Source organism: Pezoporus flaviventris, unplaced genomic scaffold (assembly GCF_033815535.1).
Source record: "Pezoporus flaviventris isolate CSIRO_AGI_PZ_B2104156 unplaced genomic scaffold, CSIRO_AGI_Pfla_v1 ptg000035l, whole genome shotgun sequence".
NCBI lineage: Eukaryota > Metazoa > Chordata > Aves > Psittaciformes > Psittacidae > Pezoporus > Pezoporus flaviventris.
In genome coordinates, this window is record NW_026892583.1 from 3,457,085 (window position 1) to 3,469,379 (window position 12,295).

The following is a 12,295-nucleotide window of genomic DNA, read 5'->3' on the forward strand; positions in this document are numbered from 1 at the left end:
ATATCCAGATCAGATAATTATACAGGCACAAACAGCCCTTTCCATATAAGTTGCTGGCTTCTTGTCACAATGATTATGAAAGGCCACTTACTCTGTTGAACAAGATTCTCCTCAAGGAAACAGAGGCTAGGTGGCACATGGATAAAACAGTGGAGGGAGAAAGCTAACCTTAAACACAAAACTGGTTTGCAAAGCCTAAAGAGTTCTCCTTCTCCATCTCTTGCCACTGATTAAGAACTCACCCAAGTTAGGAACAAACTATAGGGAACCGCAACAGGAGGACAGGCAGCAAGTTAGGGCTCCAGGCTGTATCCCAGCTTGTCTCTGTGCTGCTCCAAAGTAAATATAACATGGGATCTAGAGGAAGGGCCAGGGCAGGTCAGGGCTAGAGCTGGCAGCGAGCCTCTCCCCAGGCTCCTCATACTACCCACTGTTTACTGCAAGAGTCTAATTTTAAACAAGTTTGTTTATGGATGTGGTCAGCAGTTTACAAATCTAGATTCCATTTGGAGTGGTTTGCATGTGTGTGGGTTGGTGGGAGAGCGTATGACAGGCTGCGTGTGTGCGTTGTGCCTGGCCGAGCAGGACACGGACGGGATGGTTGAGCGTGTGTGTACACAAGGGAGGGCTTGTGAGGATTTCAGTGCCGAGTGAATGGAAGTGTAATGCTGTGTGTGAGGCGGCTGGGGAGGCAAGGCAGGATGTCAGCGGGCCCTCAGGCTGTGCCGAGGCTCAGCAGCGCCGTGGAAATATTTGTTTTAGCAGGGAACAACTTTCCAAACACATTTGCTGTCCCTGGCTCAAGGCGTTGCAAGCCTGGTTCTGCCCAACCCAAAATCAGTGGTTTTTGAACTCTTTTTCTTTGAGAAATCGTCATGGATAACACTGTGATATGCACAGGGGACTTACAGGGAAGTCTATTACAGACAAGTTCTGAGAAAAAGAGAGTTTTGTATTAGCTGACTCTGAACTGCTAGAAAGATGGGAACTGACAGCTTGGATCAGATCATCAGGCCACCCAAGTGTACTCTCTGACCACAGACTATGCTCCACCACAGCTTCTAGCCAGTGCCTCCCAGTAACCAAACCTGGCCCCTTCTGCCTGCTCGAGGCCAACTGTGAGCTACGTCCATCAGAGGGAGCTATTTAAGTGCGAGTGAGCAGGAATCCACGAGCTTATGCTGCTCTGTTCGGGCAAAGAAGTGGCACCCCATCAGTCCCCAGCGCTTGGGAGCATGCTTAACTTTGATGGAGAAAATGCTTCCCTCTTTTTTTTTCCCACTTAAGCAGTTCCCTCAACGAGATTCCCCTTCCTCAACCACATTTTAGCGAGCCTAGAGCAAAAAGGCCAATGTATTCCAGTATCTGAAGGGGGCCTATAAGGATGCTGGGGAGGGACTCTTCATTAGGAACTGTAGTGATAGGACAAGGGGTAACGGGTTCAAACTTAAATAGGGGAAGTTTAGATGGGATATAAGGAAGAAGTTCTTTACTGTAAGGGTGGTGAGGCACTGGAATGGGTTGCCCAGGGAGGTTGTGAATGCTCCATCCCTGGCAGGGTTCAAGGCCAGGTTGGACAGAGCCTTGGGTGACATGGTTTAGGGTGAGGTGTCCCTGCCCATGGCAGGGGGGTTGGAACTGGATGATCTTAAGGTCCTTTCCAACCCTAACAGAATAGTTTCTATTAGATTCTATAGATTCTATGATTCTATTTTAAAGCAGTCTCTCTGCATAGACCAAGCACCTGAATGCTCATCCAAGTTCCTCCCTCGTCTCATGGACTTTAGTTCAGGGGATTTTAGATGTATATGTGTGGATGAGCATATGTAAAATACACACACAGAAACTAACAGTTTGATTTATACTTCTCCTGTCAGGAATTTTAAAAGTACCCCATCTAGTTAAAACTCAAAAGGGCGGACAGGGGTAGAATATGATGAATGACCAACACTATGAGGAAGGTAGATGGGGATTATCTGTTCACCTCCCTTCCAACTAGGGGCTCTCAAAACAGACCAGAGGGACTAATGGCAGACCTGCAGCTCCTTGCCAAAAGGTGTGGAGTTTACGAGTTTATGTGATTTCAAGGGGAGGCTGGAGAAGTTCTTGGGAGAGGAGTCCACTGGGGGCTCCTAAACCCATGGAAACCATACCCAGGTCAGAAACACTGTGAGCTGAAACCAGCTCATAGTTGGGTAGGCATCAGGGGAAAGAACTGTTCGGTTCCCTTTCCTTTCAAGGCACCAGCTGGTTGGGCTTTTCTTACCGTATCTCCAGCAGGGACCAATACTCCAGAGGCAGAAATGTTGTATTAAGGAAAGGAAAAAACAAATGTTCCTAGTAAAAGTTAATAGTTAGGTGCTAACATACTGTAGATAAAGCTGGGAATTCATGTCTTAAGCCTAAGACAAAATACGTGCGTAAGTCCTAACAGTTACAGGTATCTTGTTTGTCACAAAAATTGGAACCCCCTTATGAAGCTTTCCAATCTCTTGGCATCAGTGATGCCTTTTGTCTGTAGATTCCATTCTCTATATATGTTCTGTGAAAAACCATATCCTTACAAATTTAAAAAAAGCTCAGGGCTTGGGAAGCTGTAAAGATGTAAAGCTATACTGGTGGGTGAATTCAGGAGCTTTGCAGCATTTACCTGAGTAGTAGAACTGGATCTGGAAAGCAAAGAGGAAATCGGAGAACGACATCAGGCAATCCATAGCATCATCCATCAGCACAATCCTATGACAAGATGAGAGAAACAGTTTAGCATCTACAAAAGAACTGATGTCTGTAACCAGGGACCTGAGATCTAGAGAAACTGCAGCTGAGGATTGCTACTGGCTTGGCCCAGTATAGGAGGTTAGGAGAGAGGAATGAGGGCACCCACTGCTGCATGGATGTGGACACCTTAACATCAAATGAAGGCAGTTTAAGAACTTCAGTGAAGAGAAGATCCTGAGTGTCAATGCTACCACACTGCAGCTACACTGTGAACAGAGTAGTGATGTGGATGTCAAGCATTCAAAGCCTGGTGGACATGACGGAACGAGCACAGGCATAAAAACTGCAAGGCTGGTTCACAAGGCTATACAAAGAGTAACTGTGCTGCAGACAAGACAGTTACACAGGTATTAGACTGGTGTGAGCAGAATGAGACTTATCCTATTCCTCTGTATATCAGAGTTCATCAAACTGGGATAGTTTCAGATTCATAAGGATAAAAATTAGTTCCCAAGCTATAGTCAAACAAACTCCACTTGACTGCAGAGGAAATAACATTGCCCCAACCATCAGCTTTCTAATTACACACTGTGAACATCCTATCCTCTCTTCCCAATGCATGAATCAGTCTCTTTTCCTATCATATCTATAATTTGTCTCTCAGGTCAAATTTCATGGAAACTGAAGACTTCTTGGGTCAGGGACAATGTCTTCTTTCTGCTGTGTCCTAGGTTCATGTAGGGAGCCACATGCATACTGATGTTGAATCATACTTCATGATATGAAAAGTATCATCCACAAGCTATAAAGATGACATACAATTGACAGCCAAGTCCAACTCCTTGTTTCATGAAAAAGCTCTGGATTGCAGAAGTAAGTTAGGGCAAAAACATTCATAATGCTCTGGTCATACACATGAAAAGGTCAGTCTCTGCAGAGGGAAAGAGAAGGCTTTGGTGAGACTGTGTAACAGTCTTCCAATACCTAAGGAGCCTACAAGAAATCTGGAGAGGCACTTTTTACAAGAGCATGTATTGACAGGACAAGGGGGAATGGCTTTAAACTGACAGAGGGGAGATTCAGATTAGACATTAGGAAAAAATACTTCATTATGAGACACTGGCACAGGGTGCCCAGAAAGCTGTGGCTGCCCCATCCCTGTCAGTGTTCAAGGCCAGGTTGGACACAGGGGCTTGGAGCAAGCTGTTCTAGTGGAAGGTGTCCCTGCCCATGGCAGGGGGTTGGAACTGGATGAGCTTTAAGGTCCCTTCCAACCCAAACCACTCTATAATTCCACAAAAATCAAGCTTGGGTTGACCAGTGACAGAGTGGAAAACAGAAGGAAAACACTTCACTTTGATGGGAAAAACCGTAATATTCAGACAATGCTAAAGGCAGTTGTGTGTTTTTTCAACTGTGTGCAGGTCTATTGACCCTGTACAGTCAGCATCTGGCATAGCATGTCATACAAGGACATTATAGCCAAAGAATAGGTCACCTAGTAAGATCCTTCTGAATGCCAGCCCAAACACAATTCATGGTCCAACTCCTGCAGCATCAATGTTCTAAACACATTGCTGGGGAAATGCTGTTCTGTCTCATATAAAAGACTCCAGGGAGCTGTGTGGGAGGCTGACCTAGAAGAGTCACAGGATCCTGCAAGACTTCCCTGCCACTCAGACCAGTTCTGTTCACTGTGGCAAAATCAAACATGTAGAGCAGCTTGAATTAATTATCTCAAAGAAGAAAGATTGGGGCTAAGAGGGTCCCCAGGAGAAAAGCCAGTATTTAAAACAAAACCCTTTGAAGATGTCAAAGTGCTTCTGATTTATTTATTATGTTCCAGAAGCCTCCTCTCCTCCTGTCTAAAGAAGCAGTAGCTTCAGTTCTTAATTCTCACTAATAAGCATGTTACTGAGATTGTCAGTGGCCACATCAAGGCAATGGCTTTGAAGCTGGCAGGCAGAGCATCCTCATCTCTCAGGCAATAGTACTCAGCCACTGGTGTTTCCAACCACTGTTTGAGCACTGGAAATGAGATTGGCCACGTTGCTGATGAGCTGCACTCCCTCCTTTGAAGCGATGATCTGCCTCCCAGATACCCTGAAAGCACAAGTTCTGAAGCCTTTGCCAGTGTATTTCTCCATCTTGGAGATGCAGGAGAACAAGAGTGTACTCATTTGTTATGCAGAGAGACAATATTACATCATCTTCATGTCAATCGACTCATTTTGCTTGTTAAATCTAAAGCTACGGCCAATGGCTGTGCTCTGCAGCACCAAGTCCTAGTGTTTTACTTAGAAGAGAGCAGGACGAAACAGGCAGAGGTCTGAGAATGTGCTGGACATTTCTTGCCCTTAAAGACAGCGAGGAGCCTCTAAGGAAGGCTGTACAGCACATATGTGACAGAGCAGTGTCTAAATAGAAGCAGGTGCACTCTGGTGCTGGGTTACTGACTCCACTTGGCCCAGGAGCCTGCACTCCGGAAATGTTGAGAAGTCTTTAAATCCAATACAATCATTTATGAGGAGATTGACTGCAGCTGGCTATTTCCCTACATAGCCAGCTGAGTGAGAAGTCAGGGAAGCTGGGAGAGCATCCTATATCTGCACCTCTTCCCTGAAATAGCTGGCAAGGAGAGAATCCTTACAGCCACGTACTGTGACCCAGACAGCAGGACCTGAAAGGCTGAAGTGCGACTCAAAAGAGTTCATCTGCTGATATTTCAAGGGATTCTTTATTCATTCTTTCTTGTCCAAATTAGACTATAAGCCCTTAGGGGCACAGATGTATTTACAAAGTTAGTAGTTGGCATTCAATGGATAATGAAAATCAAGCAGGAGCTTTGGAAAGGCCTGAAGAAAGATGCCTACACTTGAAGGACTCTGGTAACACGTACAGTGGTCTCCCAGGGTTGAAGTGGGTTTGGCTTGCAGGAAAGCCTTCCTGCAGTGCCAAAGAGGAAACTTTATGATCTACTGATTGCAGTTAAAATCTCAGACTAGACAGGATGTCCCCAGGACAAACTCTAGACCAGGCAAGTTGAAAGGACTTTTACTATTCTCTGCTACCATTAAAGGCTAACTGACACAATCTGTCTTAAGGCCAGACTGGCTCAAATGAGCCTTCAGGAACTTGGTTTGTTTACTGATACATGGGGGCAAAAATAGGCAAGATCATACAAAAAGGGCAAGATCTGCACCCTCAGGCAATCTTTTAGTAACAGGGCTACAGTCTTGCAAGCCCTACTTCCATTAGCACTGATCAACGCAATGTGAGCTCCCATACCACATAAAACAGCACAGCAGCTGTGAGCTACTCAGCTCTCTCTACTCCAATGTGGGCAGCAAGTTCCTTGTGTTTCTATTACAAGGGAAAAGTCAGTGCTCAGGTATAGATCTTGAAATCATGGCATCAAACCAGAAAAATCCCTTCATGTGCTGTCCATCTGAAATTTCACGATTCAGAAGCCAAAAGGTGTCTCTGAAGATCAAAGGTACCTCTGTAGATTAAGATCTTCAATCTGCTAATGGATATAACCTTTGAAGAGAAAAAAAACATTCAAGAAATCTCACAGAAACAGAAAACCTGTTTTTTTGTTTTGTTTTGTTTGGGGGGGGGAATGCCCTCTGCATTTGTGTAGCACCAAGAAGAGAAAAACAGAGTGCGCTGGTGTCATGCAAACAAAACCTGTATTGTTGTAGTCTCTGTTCTTCTGCTCTGACATTCCTAATCTTGCTCCCAGTGTTTGTTATCAGCACATAGCAACAGCTCCTGGATGAGAGAGGAGGGCACTGTGCTGTGAGATCATCTCAGTCATGCCGCACTGAGACTACAACTACTACTGCTCTCTTCCCAGACACAGTCCTGCTGTATCAGTCAATGCTGAGGCTGCTCCTGCTGCTACTTTATTTAACTCCTTTTCCAAGCAACTGAACCACTGGGAGTCTGCAGGCTGGAGAAGAACAATGTCAGTGGGTTTGCATGTGCCATTCATGCTTAGCAAGGACTCAGTCAACTGGTGCTAGAAGACAGGCTGCAGAGTTCACCTTTCTAACTGGCGGAGACCAAGGAGGACAATGGGAAGTGTAGAGCAGAAAAGGGATAAGACAGTGAGCAACAGTTGGAAGGAAAGAGAAAGATGGTTTAGAAACACAGCAAGTTTTATTATAATTCTTCAGCTAGATTAGCTTGTAACAGAATAATAGCAATGTGTGGGTGAATCTCCAGCCAGCCAAAAGCAGGAGTGAGGTCATCCCCACCTGAGCCTGGGTGCCTCTGACAGAGATCTCATTTCCCTCCAACACCTGCTCCCAAAGCCAGCTTGTCTGTCTCTACAGCACACACACAACAGTGCAGCAGGCCCCTGAATGGGGCCTCTAGTTTACAACAGCCCTGTGGATTAAATTCCTTGACACAAACATCAGAACATGTGTAGATAGGCTGAAGTCTCATGCACCATCACAAATTCCTGCTCAGCTCAGCTGGAAGCCTATGAAATACACACCAGCGCACGGGACTGGTGCTTGTGTACCTCCATGAAAGGAAGCAGCAGATATATCCCTACTACAGGGTTAGCATTCTTTTTTAGTCTGGCACTAGAGGCCAAGCAACTGTACTCTGTGGAGCCCCAAAGGCTCACTGATGAGCTAGAGGGAAGAGCAGTGCTCAACTTTTAGTTTTAATTGAACCAACGCAGCTTTAACTGCAGTTCAATTTGGACAGCAGCGCGTAGGAGCCAGGGAAGAATTCAGAGAATCAGCCAAGTGAAGTACTAGCAGATGGATAACACTTTCCTTTTTCACTTGCCTTTCTTACTATAGATTTCATGGGACTCTGATGCTAAAGAAAGGTAACAGAGTGACAAACAGAAAATGAGAACCTTTTCATTATTTAGGCTCTGAACAGCAGTAATATCCTGACCATGTGTCTGGATCCTGTTTCCAAACGTCTTACATGGGTCCCTGAAATAAGTTACATTTCCATGACCCCTCCTCTGAGGTGGCTGGGAATGACAGCATGTATTCAGTAACCCTGCTGTGATTATATATGTGTGTGTGTGTGCATATGCACTCCTACTGAGATCTGAACTGACCCCCAACCCCTACACATGCGTATACCTTAATACATTTTCACTATCAGATAGTTAATAATCAACTGCCTGGGCTGGACTGGAACCAGCAAGCACTATCAGTAAAAACTTCTGTATCACCCTATCAGTGCCCTAAGCCATCTATTTGCTTTAGGCCTTGTCTAGATTAAACTAAAATTTCAAACAGAGTAGCTACCATGTTCTTAACTAATGTACTTGAAAACACTGGCAATCCTTCAGAGGGTCCTACCTTTTCAACGTGATCAACCAGACGAAGCTGGGGTGAAGGGAAACATACTTGAAAGCTGGTAAACAGTATTTGAAATAGAGTTTAAAATCACGGCAGTTAAGAACACATTGGCTAACATTCTTTTATATGCAACTCATCTTCTGGATGCACAGCCAGCAGCAGCATTCTGCACTCTCAGTCCCTGTGTATGCTCAGTCCCCCCAGAGCATACACTCTTCCTCATTGCTAGAAAAACACCCTGTTCTTAACCTGAAAACATGGTATCTCTTTCCCCCAAAATCTTGAAAGCTGAAGGTTCCTGTTCACACCTTTACCCACAGATTTAGTTCTTAAGTCAGATCTTGCAAAGAAAGGATGAGGACCCACCTTGCTGCTTTCTGTGTGAGTTCCATTGGGAAGTCAGGGCAGAGCAGCTGCAGCAGGCAGTGGTATTCCTGTGCTGTCAGCAAATCTGCAGGAAAAGAGAGGTGAGAACATTGTCATTCTTTTACAGGCTGTTCCCTCCCCTTGCTTCCTCTCTAGGAAAAAAAAACCCACATATTCCCTTCTACTCTCAATTCAAGTAGACTAGGTACTAATGACAATATAACTGCTCCCTAGCCCCTCAGAGCTGGGCTCTTCACATGGAGTTTCCAGCAAAGACTATCAGAAAGAGGCCTGATAAAGGGGAAATCCTACTGAAGAGACTCCAGCAGAGAAACTGCGAACAGGTAGGGATTCGGTGTGAAAAAGGGGTGACCAAACCAGGGCAGTTTCAAGTGAGAACACACTTTGGTTTGTCTTGAATATAAAACCATGTGGAAAAAGGAATCATTTCAAAGTTGCTTAAATTTGCTGAAATTCACTGGCATGGTGTCATTCACCACAATCCACCCGAAAACCATCCGCAGAACATCTGGCAGCAGTAACAAAGACAAACAAGGGGTTTGGGTTGTGTATGGAAGGCTGCCGTGTATAAACCACAGACGTTATTACTTTGGCATTTGGTAAGGCAGCTGGATGGTCTCTTTTGGAATAATGTGTACAAATCTGGTCACTGTGTTATAGGAAGCACAGAAGGAAGATCCAAAAAACACAAGAAAACCAATCAAATGATTCATTTTTTAGAGAGCAACTTTGTGAAAGACTGGTACAGAAAGGCCTCTGTGGTTCAGCAGGAGTCTAAAAGAGGTGACTCTTAGCGAAGCTTATAGGATCCCAAGAGAATGGAAACATGCTGATGTCAAAAAGCCCTGCATGATTGTATGTTCACGGTCCAAAAGGCTGCGGACTGGAGTTCAGAAGACCAGCAGAACAGCAGCAATTTTGCACTACTTCTATATACAGAAGAATGCAAAGTATGGAAGAAAGAGCCAAGGGTTGAAGGAGAGCCAAGCAGTAGCCAGGAAGGGGATCCAAAGGGCACAGGCATTAGGACTGAGGTACAGAGTGTGAGTTCTTTTGGCACACACACATCTTGGCCTTCCTTAGGCTCCCATCAAAACAATCAACCTTGTCCCAGATAGAATCATGGAATCATAGAATAGTTAGGGTTGGAAAGGACCTTAAGATCATCCAGTTCCAGCCCCCCTGCCACGAACTGGGACACCTCACACTAAACCATATCACCCAAGGCTCTGCCCAACCTGGCCTTGAACACTGCCAGGGATGGAGCATTCACAACTTCACTGGGCAGCCCATTCCAGTGCCTCACGACCCTCACAGTAAAGAACTTCCTTATATCTAACCTGAACTTCACCTGTTTCAGCTTAAACCCATTGCCCCTTGTCTTGTGACTACAGTCCCTGATAAAGAGTCCCTCCCCAGCATCCTTACCTCCACAACTCCTCACAGCCTGGCAGACCAACAAAAGCGAGGGAAAAGGAAAATGGTACCCCTTTATGTGATGTTCCAAGAGGCAGGTATGCAGTATCAAAGGCACATTTCACTGCAACATCCAACCCAGCCACATTAGTATTTTCAGTGCTGGCTAAAGAAACAGTGCAGGAGGACTGTCACCAAAATTGAGTTACAAACTTTTCCTTTACCTACATTATGGGCCAGGGAAGCAGAGGAAAGAAAGGCGAGAATGACTATTTTTAGTTCAGGAAACCCTATAGCTGAATAACACTGCTGTCAGACTTTGGCATCCATTAGAGACACTCTCTAGACTACTATACTTTGGACTGCTTTTGAGTGGACTTTCCATCTAATGAAGCACCTTAGGTTTAGGGTCATGTTAGGAAAGGTGATTTTGCTCTGTCTGGAAAAGCTAAATCTGCTCTAACTCGAGGAAGTCCCAGCCTGTGCAGAACTACACCAGGGATTTGTGCAACCTATTCTACTGTAGGGATAAATGCATCAGTATCAATCTTCTTCCCGTATTTGAATGCTGAGCTGAGTTAAATTCCTGTGACTGCACTGAAATTACAGATGTCTGGGAGAATATGGAGGGCACTGTAACTTCGTATTGTCATTTCTTACTGAAACACGCATCAGAGGCTGCTCTCTATTGCAGACAGTACTTTGGTCCTTCAGTCAGTGTGTATCTGAGGCTCAGTAATGGTATCGAGTGGAACGGTGGGGTTTCCTCCTGCAGTGTGAGCTAATCAGTTCCTTGAATGTCATCAAGGAAAGTATCACCAAATGTTATGTAAAACTGCAACAGGTTATTATTAAAAAAGTCCCAGTTATGAGGAGCAGGAAGAGGCACATTTTTAATTGAATTTTCAGCTCATTGTTTCTCTTTCGTGGCACTATAGAGGAAAGAAATTTTTCTTCTATGTTATTTTCTTAGATCAACAGTCATTTATGGCAATAGAGATTTGGGCCATTAGCTAAGAAAACTCTCGGTACCTTTCTATGGAAGGTACATGCAAGTTTCATAAAATCATCTTTAACAGGTTCAGCATAAGTAGGTTACAGGAAAACAGAGAAGTTGGGCATGAAAAGGCTCTTCTGAAACAGGCACTTTCTCCTAATTGAGGAAGACAACAGCATGGACCTCTTACCACTACTCTTCAAGGATTTCTAAATGGAGCTGTGAATAATGCTGGGAATTAAAGCTCCGATCTTTGCCTAAGGAACCTACATGTTGGTCTGAAGGAGTCACAGCATTTGGAGGCTTTATGCAAAACTCAATTTACATTTCTTGTTTAAGTACAAATTCCTGTTTATGCATCCCTAAACCTCTTGTTTTCCATTATTTTTTCCTTTCATTTGTCAGCAGATGATTGTAACTCTTCATACTGCATCTTATCCAATGTATTGAACTGACAACTACAGTGAAACCTTTTTAAGTGTATTGCACCCTTCATATCCCTCCTTCCCTATCCCATTCATATCTGTTGCTCTGCTTTGATCTCCTTCAGATTTTCACAGTGTGGTGTCCAGCAGTGTACAAAGCATCCCCCGTGCATTCATAACAGACAGGCTCAAGGAGGATAATCTGCCCACTTGCAGCAGCAAAGCCAATTTTCATTAATTCTGAATCTTGGTCTCCTCTTTGCTCCCCCTGAAGGTGAAAGACTTTAAGGGTATTTTTGACGACGAGGCTTCCTGAGAAGGTTGTTCATGGCCTCTACAAGCATTACTTTTGAGGCATGGAGATCTTCCTCGCTAGAAATGACATACTCCTAAAACCTATAATAATTTACATTGTCTTTTTCCCCTCCCTCTTCATACCCAGCCAAAGCATCATCCCTATTCCTCCATCACATAACAACAAAACAACATAGAGCAAAAGCAGGAGTCTGCTCAAAAAGACTGGCAAAGGGTGGCAAAGACCCTCTCTAACCAGCACCTGAAATCACAGAATCAACCAGGTCAGAAAAGATCTTTAAGATCATCAAGTCCAACCATTACCCTAGCACTGCCAAGATCACCACTAAAACATGTCACGGAGGGATCAGAGGGTGAAGTTAAAAGCAAGTGGAATTAATTGCAGTTTCACTCTTTGAGCAAATGGTTTGTTTAGATGGGAACTGCACACAAAGCTGAAGTGGTGCAGAGAAGTCTTTTCTCTAAAGGAAGAAACCCTTTGCTTCTTTTGCCTGGAGAAACAGCACCAACTTAGTCCTTGAAGACTCTTTTAGGCCATAACGCAGCTCAGCCCCAGGCGCCTGACCGATAAATCCTATCAGTTCCTCAGACTACAGATGGGTACCTATTACACAGGAAGGGGGTTCACCACAGACCTTAGGAGGTGCCCACAGTTTGCCATGATGACTGTTTTTCTATTCCCCACTGCAAGGTCA

The 12,295-nt window shown here is 44.6% G+C and overlaps 1 protein-coding gene across 2 annotated transcripts in view; it reads right to left on the minus strand.

The window, feature by feature from the left end:
• Window positions 1-12,295, minus strand: part of CSTPP1 (centriolar satellite-associated tubulin polyglutamylase complex regulator 1) — an 84,372-nt gene that overhangs the window by 6,605 nt on the left and 65,472 nt on the right. For both annotated transcript variants that reach the window (XM_061462219.1, XM_061462220.1), the window contains exons 4-5: window positions 8,427-8,511; window positions 2,651-2,736 (exon numbers count right to left, since the gene is read on the minus strand). In XM_061462219.1, the coding sequence (XP_061318203.1) occupies window positions 2,651-2,736; window positions 8,427-8,511 (171 nt within the window). The remainder of the gene's footprint in view (window positions 1-2,650; window positions 2,737-8,426; window positions 8,512-12,295) is intronic.